Here is a 16,632-nt window from a genome sequence, read left to right as displayed (position 1 = left end):
ACTTTATAACATTACCATTACCATTAAATAGCCGTAGATTTCGTGTAATGTCTAATATTGTGACATCACTCCATCGGTTCTTTGGTACATCGGTCCTACCTAGCTTATTACTTGTATTTGCTTTCATTTTTTACAAGCCCCTATCTCTATTTTGTTGCCTCTTTTGCTTTGCCGCTCTCATCACTGAATTGTCTGTATCGTGTCTACGGGTATGTTTCCCTTAGATTATATGTGTGCACTATGCATTTGTATATATGTAAGTAATATGTATAGAAGGATAACTGTTTCTCGTGTACTTTTTAGGGCTGCTTTCGGATTTGAGCGAACCATATCCACACATTTCCAAATTGTACAAGATTGGTTTTATTACACGATTAGTTGCAAAACTATGTTTTCTTTTAAAAATTGAATGGGCTACATTACGATTTGTTTTATTATTATCCTTTTTTTTTTGTTTTTTGTTTTTTTGGTTTTATTTTAAGAGACTAATTGTAATTAGAAATTTTGTTGTAATTTTAATAGTACTTTGAGGTTTGTGAGTATGCTTTTTTTTTTTAAATTTGTATTTTGCGATCTCCAACGAAATAAGAAATAAATACAAATTTATAAAATAAAATACTCTGCAATGCTGTATGGACTCCATCACTATAAAATTTCGTTTAAATTTATACTTGTAGAAGAGCATAACTAAATTTTATTTGATTTGTTTTATTTATTATTTTATATTTTTGTTATATTATATAATTATATTGCATTTAATTGAGAATGAAAATTTTCCATTGTCGACATATTCGACACTTGCAGCTAAAATTGTTTTAAATATTTTGCTAATTTGTATAAGTAAAACTTTTATATGTATACTTTAGTTTTTGCAATTTTTCTTTTCTCGAAACGTAAATAAATGTGTATTTATCAACGCTATTCAAGTAACATACGCTATGTCGTATATGGTGTTGCACAATAAGCGCATACCAAAGAATTTCTTTCTACTTATTGGGTTTGTTTAAGAGCCGTGGCCTACGTAAATTGTACATACATTCGCGTGTATAGATATTTTTAATTTATACATTCTGTAATTTACAATTAATTTTGTTAATTGTTCATCCATTCACTTCACTTCACTTTACTTCATTTTTGTCATTATTATTATCACAGTCAAATCATAAAAGATTTATTACTTTTACTTTTGAATGAGTTTCCATGATGTTTAGCATTTGCGTTGCTGAATGTTCTGCGATTACGATTTTAAAATGACTCAATCTTTCAAATTAATGGAATCAGTTAATAGAAGTGTAAAACTGTGTATTTTCATAATATTGAGAGTTAATATTTCGGAAAGTGCAATGGAGCTTAAGAAAATGTCTGTATGTTGTCATGTGTGGCTATTTGGAAGTTTGGGTTATGTATGTTTGTATATCTGACAACTACTCTTCATATGTGTGGTATGTACTTAATTAAGAAGGTGCATAAGAAATGTTGAGATATTGTTTGGATGTTGCAAGTGCATACCACATTCATATAATTATTTGTTTTTGGTGTTTGTTAGTTTTATCGACAAAGTTTAATCTAATGGCTTGTATAAAAGCTTTAACTAAAATATTAAATATCTGAACTTTAATTTTGTTGCTGTTTTTAACATTTGCTCAACAACAATAAATAAGTACCAGCGAGAAGGCATCGATTTTCTCTTTTTTTGTTTTGTTTTTTCTTTTTTTGTTATTAATTATCTTTTTTCAAGATTTATGAGCTTTTAAACGTAGTCCCATATCTATTCTCTCTACCCCTATGATGAGAATTTATTTAAAATGAAAAACCCTTAACTTTGTTTCGATTTAACTATATTAACTGATAATGTTGGGCACATTAAATTATTGTATTAATCTGTGATCAAATACGGTGAAAATATAGTCTGACTTTGACTGTTTTTGGATTTTTGCTATTTTAAGAGATTTCTGGCTTGTTGGGAGAAAACTAAGTCGCAAGGAAACACATCATTTTTTATTTATTGACATCACAATGTTCCTATTGCCAACGACAAAGAAAACGAAAATGCAAATGAAAATTTCAATGGTGGCACATAAAGGTTCCAAGCATTTGCCCTAAGCTTCCATGCCTCACTTGTGAGTGGGTAACGATTTGCGATTTGTAGATTCAATTTAGTGCAACATCACTCTTGGGTATCATCAATGAACCTATTACTTGATGTATGAACTATTTATATAAGATAATTTTGATGGTTTTTGTTTATATCAATGCATTTATTGTAGGTATATTAATTATGCTTGTTTATATATTATAGATATAATTTGCTAAATATTACTTTAAGTTTTAAATGGTTCATTTTGTTGTTGAATGAATTTGTAGACGGAATTTTACTATTATTATTGTAAGCCAAATTATTTACACAAATTGGCAATTGGGTTGAATTGTTTATGTATGTGTAATAGTGATTATATTATATTCCCAAGTGATTTTCTAGTTTATCCCTTTTTATTTCAAAGGAGAATGACCTAATCAACCTAACAATTTTCGCACCCGCAAAACGCTTGCGTGTTCACGATGCGTATTCGTAATATAAACGTTTTTTTTAATCCTCTGTCTTATTTTTTTAACTAAACGATTTGCGTCAGTTTTTTTTTCCACACGATTATCTGCAAATATGATGCGAGTAGTAATTGTAAATATGCATTTAATTATTAAATTGTTCTAATAACAGTGTGGGAGACAAAGCATAACAAATTATAGTTAACAATTTCTTTCAGGTTGTGTATAGAATATATGTATGTATGTATATCATAACTTTAAAAAATCGGAAAAAATATAACAATTATACTGCTAAATTCAACTTGTTTATTCTTTGTGTCTGAATGTATATATATGTGTATGTTATGTATTTAATTTATTTATTGTTTAAATTTTACAGATTCTCTTTCGGTTTGATATTTTCACATTTCACTACAAATTTTCAAAACTTAAATATTTGTTGTTTCTTGTTTTTTGTTTTAAGTTACGTAAGTATGTATTTGTATACATGTAGCTAATAAAAGTTATTTATGTTTGCATTAATTTAACTCTAATAGACTCCATCGCTGAAATAACAGCAACACAATACATTATTGTTGTAATTTGTAGAAAATTTGAATATAACTTGCCAACATATCGGGAAGGCTATCATTGATCATAATTGTGGATGACATTGTATGGATTTAAACAGTGTGGTGACTTGTGAAGGGTCGGACATGAGCGAAGGCATGTATAGTATGTATGTTTGTGATTGCAATTCGGAGAAGTGTGATCCATTGATTTCCCTTTATTTTTGGATCAAGCTAATAAATGATTTGGAGAAAATCCAACGTACATACATATATATATTGGTACATGGTAATAGAATAGAAAAAGAAGCATTAATTTACAGCAAGAGCTCAATTGCTTTCAAAACAATAAATCCAAACAAGCGCTAATCACACCTACTGTCCGGCAGAAACCAACGAATAACTAAACCAATTACAATTTCAAACATTTTATCTTCTTTTTCGTCATACGAATGATTCGTGCACAGTGCACAGATCATCTTGCTTGGCGTAAAAGCATGGCAAACAACATGCATGAATGTAACACAGATACCTAGAATCTGAATCAATCGCACTTTCTTGCTCTTGATTAGTAACAAAAAATACTCAAATATTCCGAGCAGGAATTATCATAATATATACTGGGAAAATGAGAAGTGCCACGCTACATGTTAATTGATTCTTTTGTTTTGCTTCTGAAGTAAAGCTTTTCGACATTTCATTTCAGAAATTAATTATTTATTTCATAACTAATTTCATATATCGTTTTACTCGATATTTGTTGTTTTTTTTTGTTTTTAATTATATATCACAGATTCAGTGCAAATATATACATCCCCATATATTTGCATAATTTTTTCATGTTTTCCCTACTTTAAGTTAAGAAACTCATATATTTAACATCAACTCAATGAGTACGCCGCGCATGTGAGAAAAGGTAATTGTTCGAATGTTGTCTTCAATGTATGAATGGGTTATGTGTAGCTGTATTTATGTAGATGCGAAATAATGTGTGTTCATGAAGTAACTGTGAAACGATTGTGCCTTGTGTCTTGTGTCTTGTGCCTAGGCAATGTTTTTGTCTGTGCAGCCCCGTAGATCCTCTTTGGGTTCGCCATGGCAAAAAAAAGATGATAAAATGTACGATTACTTGTTTCTGTTGGTTTTTGGTAGTTGTTTGTTCTTGTTCTGGAGAGGCAGAGGTTATATGTGTTATGCTTGTTGTGATTTGGTTGAATTGAACAAATTGTTGTTTAATGTAGCTATAATACTTTCTATACTAAGTATGTATCGTATCGTTGTAATCATTGTTGTTATTCTTTGATTATTATTTTGGTTTGACATTCATTTCATGTTTGACTATTTTTAAATGTTTTGTAACTTTCCTTTCCTTTTCATTGAAATGATTAATATTATCTTGTGATCGTAATCCATTTCTCACAATGAAGTTTAAAAATGTTATTTATATTCTCAAACAAATATATTTAATTAAATGAAACAGAACACAAATTTCAATTCTTTCATTGTTTGTTTTTTCTCATTTTTTTCTTTTCTTTTCTTATCGTTTTTTTGCATATTTCAAGGCACACTAGCACTTACGACTTTACTTTTAGTATTATTTTTTGCTTTATTTAAGTTTTGTTCAATTTAAAAGTTATTTGCTTTGTTGTGAAACAACATTTATGCAAACATAGTTTAAAGCATAATTTGTCACAATTTGGATTTGCATATTGTATTTGTTTCTCTGTTGTGGCGCAGTTTAACTATGAAACTATTATTTGTTATATTATTTATTAAATATTGCACAAATGAAAACAATTATAGGTCAGATTTAACAACACTAGTTAAACAATAGATGTAAACAACTTTTGAACTTATATTTAGAGACTAAGCTTACGGGTGGTTTTCAGGATCAATAATTATAGATTTGTGAGCGTTTTCAATGATTTAATTGAATTACAGATTAACCTGGTGGATTGATCTTATTGACACTGCATACGAGCATACTCTGTTGAGTGAGTTCGACTGACTGACTGGCTGACTGATTGACTGATTGATTGACTGTTGAATTGGCATGATAATGTTGCTAAATTGTTTATATTACGCAGTTAGTTTGGTGCTGGTTAAACGTGGTAATGGATTGATTGATTGGGGGCACCAATGATGATTGGTGCTTTCAATTAAACACACTGAAATGTTTCAAATTGTTTGTTTATTTTCTCTTTATCAAAGTTTCATAATTTTTATAAATTTCGTTTCAGTTGGATTTATTTTATTTTAATTTTTTTTGTTATGTTTTCTTTATTTTTTTGGTTTTTGGTAAAATAAAATATAAATTTAAACTAAATATGTAGTAAGGCGCAAAGAAAAACACTTAATTTCACATTACATTTAATGCATTTCTATCAAGGTGCTTTCGCATAGACATGGGGATGTGTATGTACTATATGTGTGCGTGTATTAATGAATGGAAGAATATTGAAATGTGATGCTAATATAATATTCAACTATGCATATCTGTTTGTATATATGTTACATTTATATTTGTAATGATTTGATTGTGGGAAAGTTTGTCTTTTTAAAGTCGTCGGGTGTAACTAAATGTACATCGAATCAAAGTGAAATTTTTTCAATTTAAATTGAATAATTGCACATTACTTATCAACTAATAGGGGGCGGGGGCATTTGTATGTGGAAAGATAGCAAATTTAGCAAAGAAAAAGTCGTTTAAATTTTTTTAACAATATTGTGATGCATAAAGTGAATAATTGGAAAATGTAATACTTAAGATTAATATAGTATGTGACACAAATAAATGGTGCAAATAATTCAAAAATATTTAATTCTATGAATTTAACAAGAGGGACTGGAATTTCCAGAAAATAGTAAACAAAAGAACCATTTCAAAGTGGAAATTTAAAAATCGCATGTCTTTAAATACATAATATACATAGAGCACACGTATGTATGTATATAAATCAAATGGGGATTAACACACAAGAAGCACAAAATCAATACCAAAAAGGAGACTCACGTGAGCGTAAAACATTAACAACACTTTATCTTCTTCATTCTTTTAAAACAATAAACAACATTATCATGGTCAAATTTTCAACATTATCATAAAATATTTGTGGCTAAAAACATAAAAATATTAATATACATAATTGGTTTATTTATTGTTTTGCATTTAGTAGTAGCAATAAGCACAAGAGGGCAACAACAGAAAACATGAGATGTAATAAGAATGTTTATATACTCGTATATGAGGTAAAAGTGTTTCAAATAGTTATCACTAGCCTGTCAGCATTTTTTAACGCATTTCTTTGTTTTTGGTGAGGTTTTTGTTTTTCGTTTTTCATTTTTCATTTTTTGTTTTTATATTTTAATTATTTTTAGATAGATTTGTATGTGTAGTGAAATATTTACCTTATGTAGACACCCTTTTTCGAATAGTCAACAGAAGTTTTCTCACTGAAAACGCTCTCAATTACACAAAAATAATCCTCGTTTTTTAGACTCAACATAATGATATAATAATGTGTACTTTGTTTATAAAACATAAATACATAGGTCTACATATGTATCAATGTGTGGGTGTGGTTGTGTGAATTTTATGTATTTTGTTTTACGTTATATAAACAAGACTCAACAGTTAGTATATAAAAGGCATGCATGCACATACATATGTATGTAAGTATGTATTTATGTATGTATGTATACAACGGTATGGCTACATACATACATACATAAGTACACGCATCCGCAGTATGCAAGCATACACACAAATGCACAAAATATGTATGCAACATGTAACTATGTATGTAGATCTATGTATGTATATATATAATTTTTTCTTTTGTCAGATTGCAAAAAAAAAAACTCGCAAACATATTGAGGACAACAACAAAGTGAGGTATAAACATTTTTCCCATTATTTTTGTTTTTGCATACTCAAATAAATATGATATATTAATATATGTATACCAAGAGAGAAATATATCTGTTTAATATATGTATATTAATATTTCAATGGAAAATAATAATGGGAAAACAAACTCAGCATTTAGATAGAGGAGATTGTTTTATATATCTCTCTGAAAAAGCAATATATCATATCACTAGTTCAGACATATTGCTAATATGCCTTTCTGCGAGTATGGATGTGTGTGTGTGTGTGTGTGTGTGTGTGTGTGTGTGTGTGTGTGTGTGTGGTTGGGATGGATGGGGGGGCGGGTTTGCGTATATGTTGGATGTGTGTGTGCGGAAACGGCCGATGTTGTTGTTATTCGTTTGCTTGTTTTTGTTTTGGAGATGTAATTATGGCGTTTGTTTTTCTTCATTTACATTTATGTATATTATATTATATCTTTTTGCTTTTTGAAATTAACCATTTGGTTATGTTGAAATACGCATTTAATAATAAGAAGGGGTGTAGTAGTAGTTGTTGTTGTTGTTGTTTTTTGTTGTTGTGCTGCTTGATTGCTTGCTTGGATTGGATTGAGGATTGTTTAATTCACAACAGTAGTTAATGGAATTTGACGCGCTCTCTTTGTCTCCTCCTCGTTGATTTTCTGTTCAATTAGATACTGCGCTTTGGCAATGGCACTCGGCTGACCAGTTATGGTTACAATGCGATTTCTAGTGCCAGGTGCGAATATGCCCTTTTTGGAAATTTGCACATTTGCGCCAGAAACATGTTGGATTTCAACTAAACTACGACCGTTTGGACCTGCAATATTTGCATCAGATGGTGTTAATATTATTAAAAATAAAATATGCATATGTGTACATAAACACTTTTATATCATGTATATGTACATACATACATACATATATGTATATGCATGTGTTTGTTATGTATATAGAAATCACTTATTTCCTAAGGTACATACTCGTATATGTGATTTGGAATTTTGTGAAAATATCAATAAAAAAAAAATGCTAAAAATATAAAACGAACTTTATCGGCAAATGTCTAACAATATGGGCCAGTTAGTAAAAAACCCAGCAAACTTTACAATGGCTTGAGCGTACAAAACAAACAACTGAAAATTGCAATATTTGCATACAAATTTTGCATACATACAAATGTATGTGTGTATGCATGTGCGGGTGTGTGCATAATAATTTAAGAAATTCGTTACGACTCGAAGAATGTGATTAGTTGTCAAATGAACAGGGTAAAATTGTAAAATTGTCTAACGCTAAGGAAAAAACATTGGGATTTTATTATTCTCTTAATATTTAGACTCTTTAACGTGGATCATCAAATTTAGAACATTATTGAGGGGAATATGTAGTATCATTGCTATACGAATCATGGATCATGGATTGTGCTATGTGCTATGTGCGAAGAGGGCAAGAAGTTGACTAGAAATTTCGCTACTTATATTCATATACAGAAAGACATATATAAATTGGGGAATTCTTTAGGGAATTGAATAGCAACATTTCCCCTAGAGTCACTTGGAATGTTATGGAATGTGGAACAATCGCTGTCTTTATCGTTATACAACACTACAACTAAGGTCGGCAGCTCAATAGTGGTAGAAACGAATTGGAATTGAGTGTGGAGAAGGGAATGCTTGTGCTTTTGCTGGAAAACGGATTGCAATGTCTGTTGAGGAGCAAGAGTTGAGTTTGATTGTGGTGGTTGTAGTTGTGATTGGATTTGTAGTTGGAGTTGGAGTTGTTGCCTGGTTGTTTAATAGGAGTAATAAAAGGGTTGCCCACCTAAGACAGCGCCGATAATCACTTCGGGCACCTCTACGTTCTTGGAATCCTTGGCACCCAAATCTCCCGGAGTAGGACTCTTACTAAGTCCGCCTATCGATGCAGCAGCTCCCAACTGCGCGCTGCTGACCGTTCCAGTGGCACCGGTTAATCCAAAGCTGTTGTTGTTTAACGAAACAGGAGTTGTCGCGGGAGCTGTGGCCGATCCCAGATGACGGAATGCATCGAATTGCACCTCCAGCTGCGACGGCGTTGGACGTGTGGCCGCTGCAGCAGCGGCAGCAGCAACGGCATATTGCTCCAAATTGACTTGGCCAACAGCGCCAAAAACGTTGCTTGCATTGGCCGCTGAGGCCGCCGCTGCCGTCTGTTGATCCAGAGCCGCAACGCCAAGATAATTGCCCAGCGTCGGATGTGCTCCGTTGGCGTGTGTAACACCCACGCCTACACCCATGCCAAGTACTCCGTATTTGGCAAGCACACCCAGCGCAGCGCACACCTCAGTGGTGACCGTCTCCGAGTAGCCAGCACCACGCATGGCAACCTGAAAGATGGGCTTCATCATAGTTGCAGCTCAAATAAACGAAAGGGCGATCGCAATTACCTTGATGTGCTCCAGCAGCTGTGTGGCCACTGCTAGATTGGGCGCCGGATTCGGTGCACCCAAGTTCAGTGATAGGTTAATGCCAGTGCCATTCACCAAGAGGCTCGCTGCAGTAGCCGCGCCACCGATTGTCGTGCCCAGCGTGGAGTTCAATGAGGCTGTGCTTGAGTTAATGGCATTCTGATTTGTGGCATAGGGAGAACCAGTTGGATTGAAGTTAGCAACGGGGCCATTCACATCAGCATAGGATACGTTTAAGCAGGTGCCCGACTGCGGATCCTCAACTATCTTCGATAGTATCATCTTGCAGGCATTCTTGTTATTCTCCTTATCACCAATGATGGTGATGCAGCGCTCCTGGAGAGACACATCCTTCGGCTTCTGCGAGATCTGCACATAGGAACCGCTCTCCTCTTTAATCTGCTTGATGAAGGCGCCGCCCTTGCCAATTATCATGCCGGCCGTAGAGTTGGGCACCAGTATTTTGACCTGCTTATCACGTTCCTGCGCCTGCTTGGACTCCGCATCAATGATTTTTGTGGTCAAGTCAGGCTTCTCACGTATCTTATCCATAATAAAGTCCACCACGGTCATGATGCCCTCCACTGAGCCCGTGATAAGGCACACGCGCTCAGTTGTACCTGGCCATTAAAGGATGTTAGAAATAGAGAGCTATAATGACCATCAAGCTACCCTCAGCCCGCAGCCGCTTACCTGGATAAAAGTCGTGCGACTTGGACATCTTCACTCTAGCACCCGTGTCCTTCTGCAGCGAGGCAATTGTCTCGCCACCCTTGCCAATGATGGCCCCGGAGGCGACCGCAGGCACCAGAATCTTCATGTGAAATGTGGTGTCGCCTGAAAGTTCAAGACAAGTTCATACAATGAACAACTCATGAATGTTCACTTTTAAGTGAGCCAATTTTACATTGGCTACCGTTGCACTGATTAATTCTTTAATCAACCACATATACATTTTACGCGTTTTTGGCAGCATTGCTCTTATAACAAATCTTGGTTGTAAGCTAAAAGTGTACAACTCTAGAAATTACAGTCACTCTAGATCTCATCAGTAGCACAAATGTCGATTGTAATCGTGTTCGAAATGTATTTTTTTTGTTGGTTTTTACTTTATATTATTATCATGTTTTTTTTTTGTTAGTTCTTGCTTCTGAGTAGAGTTAAATTAGTAAAATTGAACTTGTTATTTGGGTGTGGGGAAAAATCGACTGTGTGCTGATAATTTTGTTGTTGTTGCTGTTACTGTTTGCTTTGTTTTTAATGAGAGTCGAGTAGTTCTGATGCGCTTGAAGATGAGGATGCAACACACAAAACAAGCGAGGCAAATGAGAGAGAGAAACCGAAACCCCAAAAATCCAAAAGCAGAAAACATCATTTCCATCTTAAATGTGGGTCAAGGGGTCAGTTAAGCTGGTCAGTTAGTCCGGTCAAATGGTGAAATGGTCAATTGGACAAAGACGATTTAGAGTTAATGTATTGCAAGTTGGCAACATTTATCGTTTAGCTGTGATTAAGCACGATAGTATCAGGTTAAACCGAAATGAGTAGTAAAGAAGAGAGAAAGAAATAGAGAGATATTAAAGAAATATGAACAAAATCAATTGTTGGAAACATAACTTATGCTTTTTCGCAATAGAAAGATGGATTTGAATGGTATTTAATGAAAGTATGACAAAGCTTACCATGATGATTATGATTATTGTTATTATTTTCAATTTCAACCTCAATTCCAGAACAAACTGACTCACCTAAAACGAGAATATAAATAAACGAAAACATTAGTTTATGTTAGATAATTAAGACCTCGATTAAGTAGTTCTACATCAAGGAAACATAAGTCAAAGAAGTGATTTTGGTGTAACTGTGACTGCGCTTCTGTGTGTGTCTGTGTGTGTGTGTGAGATACATATGTATGTTTGTGTTTTGGATATGTGTGCTAATGAATATATATATAGAGAGCTTCAAATTATTGTCTTCAATCACGGAGATTAGCGAGCCCAAGATGTGTTAAGATGTGTTTCCATAACTAAATTTAAAGATACAACATGCTCGAATGCAGCACAAGCAGCATAAATTGCAGTAGTCGGTCAACATGTTGGATCACCAATGCAAGGACGCGTGAACAATAAAATTTCAATTAACAAAATGTGTCAAGCGGAGATTGTCTATCACACCGAGAAGAGCAGTGGAGATAATAGCAATGAAAACAATCGCGTGGTATCTACCTGCTACTTGCTTCGAAGCATGGAGAACCAATCTTAGCACCAACCTTAGCACCAAGTGAGCAACCACCCATTGACATACTACCTCTGCCAAGAGATGAATCAATAGATTTTACTCTTCTTGTCAAGCCCGACATGGCCGACAGAAAAAAGAGCAGAATAATCGGAGGAGCGGACTACGAGATAAAGTACTATTGTAGCGCAAGGAGTACGCTTGACTTTATTTACAATTTAAACGTATTTCTCTAATTGTAGCATCGACTGTTTCAACCTGGCCTTCCACTCTCAATGAGCAGCTGGCCATATATCTAATGGTGGGACTGGCCCCAAAGTGCAGTTCAATATAGTAGAACAAAGTCTGTTGCTGCCACCACAATTGACTTTTTATGAGTCACAAAGGAGGGCAGCTCCTGATTTTAGTTGTTAGCTGAAACTGTGTCGTTGTCTTGTGACAAATATAGTAGCACTTGGAGGCATGGGACAAATACCCGAGTGCGTGCACATCTATGTGACATATAGTCAGATACTTATACTCGTAGTAGGACATGAAAGAGGGCGTTCCGTTGCTTACCCCATTTCATGCATAACAGGCAGTACGAAAAGGCGGACTACAAACTAGCCTAACGACAACAACCCTCGACAGGCTAATAGAACAAAGGGGTTCCTTGCTTCACTGAAGCTACTGCATCCAAAAATTGTAAAAGCATTGCGAGCCACGCAACAAAAGCGCATGCAAATATTTGGGCATAAGATAAAAGTAAAATAATGTAGTATGTACTTATGTACACATTAATAAATTATGATGTATATATGAGTCTTGATCTGGCGGTATATTTATGTGCAAGTATGTTTTGTCGCTGTTATTCAATAGCATTATTACATCAGATGTCATTTTGAACACTTTGACTTCATATTGATTGTTTGTTTAAAATTGATGAGTCGCCAGTAGCAGCCAATGTTGAGATATTGATAGTGATTGATCAACTGATTAATTGTTTGATTGATTGATTGATTGATTGATTGATGCAGTTATTGTAGTTATCCTTTTCGTTCACATTGTTGTTGGTGAAGAGCGCAATTATCAGTATTTAATCAATGTTGATCAGAGATTGAGAGCGAGAGAGAGGCAGCTAAATAAAGCATGTACTTAGTTGGTAATGTTGTAAATGAAAAGACAAAGAAAGATAGAAAGATTGAGAACGTGTAAGAGATTGACGAGTACTTTGAAGTTGTGCGCCACTTTGATTGGTAGTTTTTACTGAATTTGATTTCGTGTTTGATCAAACTCACCGTAGCACCAACAGGAGGCAACAGTCTTAAAGCTGGCAGTTATTGCCGTTGTCTCATGGTTTTCAATTTGATGCTGATGCTGATGGTGATGCTGTAGCTGCTGCTCCTGCTCCTGCTCATGGTGTTGTACTGCAGTTGACGAGCTCTCCGTGTCGAGGGTTGTATTGACCGTGGCATTTGGGCTGATTTGTTGCATCTGTGATTCCATCTGGCGATAGTGATGTTGATTATTGCTTAGAATTGGTTGGCTATGTGCAAATGTCGTTTGCTGTTGATGTTGCTGTTGCTGCATATGCTGCTGTTTTTGCTTATAGCTAAAAACGGCTAATGAATATGTAGCATTATGATGGCTACTGGCAATGCTGCTTTTGCCGCTGCTGCTGCTGTTGCTGCTGTTGCTGATGCTGATGCTGTTTCTGTTGGAGATGCTGTTGCTGTTGCCGCCGTTATTTATTGGTGAAGGCGATGTGGCTGAATTTGTTACTATCTTGGAATGCGGTGTTTGATACTGATTAGTATGATCTAATTGCGCCAAGCGAGTGATCGCTGAATGCTGATATTGGTGTGCAGAATAGTCCATTTGCTGTTCTCGCTGTTGTTGCTGTTTTTGTTTTTGTTTTTGTCTTTGTTGTCGTTGACAGGTAGCGGTGCTTGTATAAAAATCTGTATCCATATGCTGCAACAACTGTTGGATCACAGTGTTTATTCCAGTAACACTATTCGTAATACTTTCCATTGTAAACAAACCCCAGCAAGAATCAGAGAGGGTGAGAAAGAGCACGCGAGAGAGAGAGAGAGAGAGAGCGCGAAAGAGAGAATAGCAGAGTTGAATGCAAATTTCGACGCTTGTAAATACGTCTCTCTGACTCTTGCGATTTAAGTGTTCAGTCTTTTAAATTTTGTATTTATTATTATCGGTTTCACTTTGCTGATTTTGCAGTTACATAGTATTGAATACGCACAGTTATTTTTGTAGTTATAATTTTTTGATTGGATTTGCTGTTGCCTCTCAGATTTGCTTTATTCAACGCGATTCCAATTTCAAACTTGGACAATAAACGAAAAGAAAAAGAAATAGATATGGGTTTCAATTAAGCTCAGTTTCAAAAAGATTTTCAAATTGTTTGCAATTCAGAGAAACTTACAAACACACAAAGGATAAGATCTTGACTTGAAGAAGCGTTTATACGAGTCGAGAGAGAATCCCAGTGACTCAAACTAATTTTGCAACGCCTGTCGACGTTTGGTTTTATATTTCTCAATCGAATATCAACATTTTTATTATTATTATACAAAAATTCTCAAATATTAGTTGTCCATCATTTTGATCTTTCTCTCGTTTTTGATCGTGTAAACGCAGCTCTAAGTTCTCGATTTGACTTGGCTGTCGCACTGTCGTCATCAAGATAATGGCTTTTGATGATGATGCTGTGGCTGTGTATAGTTGTTATACGAGTATAAAGAAATCTAATCGATAGAAAAATACGCCGTTGGGTTTAGTACATTTTGTGGTGTTCGATTAGGTGGATTTGTCTTGAGTTGAGTTTAATTGATTGATCAAGATTGATTTGAGTTTGAGCTGGTTTTGCATTGATTCGATACTAAAGCTGCGCGCTGGATGGTTGTTGAAATAGTAGTAAAAGTAGTAGTAGACAATAGTAGTAGACAGTAGTAGTAGTAGTAGTAGTAGTAGTAGTTGAAGTAGTAGTAGTAGTAGTAGTAGTAGTAGTAGTAGTAGTAGTAGTAGTAGTAGTAGTAGTAGTAGTAGTAGTAGTAGTAGTAGTAGTAGTAGTAGTAGTAGTAGTAGTAGTAGTAGTAGTAGTAGTAGTAGTAGTAGTAGTAGTAGTAGTAGTAGTAGTAGTAGTAGTAGTAGTAGTAGTAGTAGTAGTAGTAGTAGTAGTAGTAGTAGTAGTAGTAGTAGTAGTAGTAGTAGTAGTAGTAGTAGTAGTAGTAGTAGTAGTAGTAGTAGTAGTAGTAGTAGTAGTAGTAGTAGTAGTAGTAGTAGTAGTAGTAGTAGTAGTAGTAGTAGTAGTAGTAGTAGTAGTAGTAGTAGTAGTAGTAGTAGTAGTAGTAGTAGTAGTAGTAGTAGTAGTAGTAGTAGTAGTAGTAGTAGTAGTAGTAGTAGTAGTAGTAGTAGTAGTAGTAGTAGTAGTAGTAGAAGTAGTAAGTAGTAGTAGTAGTAGAAGTAGTAGGTAGTAGAGTCGAGTTATACAAGTAGGGCACAAATAATTGTTATACATTAATGACGTTGCTGGCATGGCGATGTTTCTTTGATGGCAATTAGAATGGTGTTGATTATATTATATATTGTTGGTAGTGCTTTTCGGTATGTGGCGCTCAGCGGTGGACGTGGCTTTTTATTTTGATAGTTATTGTGTGCTTAGCACTTAGTGGGCGTAAATGGGCGTACATTTTTACAACAACAGCGACAACTAAAATCACATCAACACAAAACATTCACATTAACAACGAGAAAAGAAAGCAAGAGAGACAGAGAGAGAGAGAGAACGATTTTGGGGAGTGCACATCTGTTCACACAAACATAGTAACGGGTCTAGAGGCAGACTCTTATAACTGGACTCTGCCAGAAGAGGAGGTTATGACGTGGCGGCAACAGCAGCAGAGCAGATGCAGCAGTAATTATTGTTTGTTGATTGAAGTGCGTTTTTAAACGATTGTTTATTGATTGACTGATGTTGATTGTACGATACGATTGCACGATCGCGGTCGTCATAGACACTTTGACGACTGATGATGGTATTCTTTGAGTTGATGTATATATGTATGTACATAATAATAGTAGTAAAAAGTACGATTTTTAAACATTTGCGACTGATGATTTAATGTTATCAGCTACATTTTTGTTGTTTCTTATGCTTCGCTCCTTTTGGTGATATTGTTTTAATAATAATAATAATAATATAACGGTAGTAATAAATGGCATGTTTTGCAATTGTTGTTCAATTTGTGCTATATATAGATAGTATGTCCATGTATAAATAGAGAGTATACGACAGTAGTAGTAGTAGTAGTAGTAGTAGTTAATGACGAAAATTACACAACATCCAAGAATGGAATGGAAATAGGTGGTTGTTTGACATTAAAAGTATATTACTACGACATTTCCAAAGCTTTACCATTCAGCCGTGTTCCTATCGCTCTCAAATCCTTTATTCCTCCTCCTTTCGTTCAGAAAGCTTGTTTGTGGTTCAGTTCAGTTCAATTCAGATTAGTTCATTCTGGATCACCAAGCAATCCCGGTTTGAATGCCAGAAAAAGATCCAGATCCGTATGACGATGCTGATTGATTTGTTGTTGGGTTGCAACCAGATTCACTTATAAGTTGTATTTTCAATTTTCAATATAGATTTTATTTTATTTTTTTGTTTGTTTTTTTTTTTATCAGTTTTCACAAATGATTTATTTTATTATTACGTATCACCCAAAATTTGTGTTTGGTTTTTTATTGCGGGAATGCTGCTGCTGTGAGTTCAAGACAATTTGATGGATATATAGTCATTGATAGTATGATTAAGTCATTCTTATTATTGTAATTTATTATTAACAACTAATCAATGTGCTGCCATTTCAACAACAAATCTGCGTGTGCATCTCTATATATGTATGTACTCTGTATGTATTAATGTGTGTTTGCTTGTGTGTGTGAGAATATGTTCTTGAGTTATTC

At 34.5% G+C, this 16,632-nt stretch overlaps 1 protein-coding gene across 11 annotated transcripts in view; it reads right to left on the bottom strand.

Annotated features, from left to right (window-relative positions):
• Positions 1–443: 443 nt before the first annotated feature.
• Positions 444–16,632, bottom strand: part of LOC133838230 (RNA-binding protein Pasilla) — a 40,742-nt gene continuing 24,553 nt past the window's right edge. For 3 of the 11 annotated variants that reach the window (XM_062269261.1, XM_062269260.1, XM_062269262.1), the window contains 5 exons: positions 11,115–11,180; positions 10,126–10,269; positions 9,412–10,052; positions 8,808–9,351; positions 444–7,803 (listed from right to left, as the gene is read on the bottom strand). In XM_062269261.1, the coding sequence (XP_062125245.1) occupies positions 7,583–7,803; positions 8,808–9,351; positions 9,412–10,052; positions 10,126–10,269; positions 11,115–11,180 (1,616 nt within the window). In that variant the 3' untranslated portion in view covers positions 444–7,582. Of the gene's footprint in view, positions 7,804–8,807; positions 9,352–9,411; positions 10,053–10,125; positions 10,270–11,114; positions 11,181–12,944; positions 13,991–16,081; positions 16,428–16,632 lie in introns of those variants that run through there. The other 8 variants (XM_062269265.1, XM_062269263.1, XM_062269264.1 and 5 more) reach the window with 6 other exon arrangements.

The sequence above is a fragment of the Drosophila sulfurigaster genome, chromosome 2R (assembly GCF_023558435.1).
Source record: "Drosophila sulfurigaster albostrigata strain 15112-1811.04 chromosome 2R, ASM2355843v2, whole genome shotgun sequence".
NCBI lineage: Eukaryota > Metazoa > Arthropoda > Insecta > Diptera > Drosophilidae > Drosophila > Drosophila sulfurigaster.
Note: the sequence above shows the minus strand (reverse complement) of the source record. Positions and strands in the feature narration are given on the sequence as shown.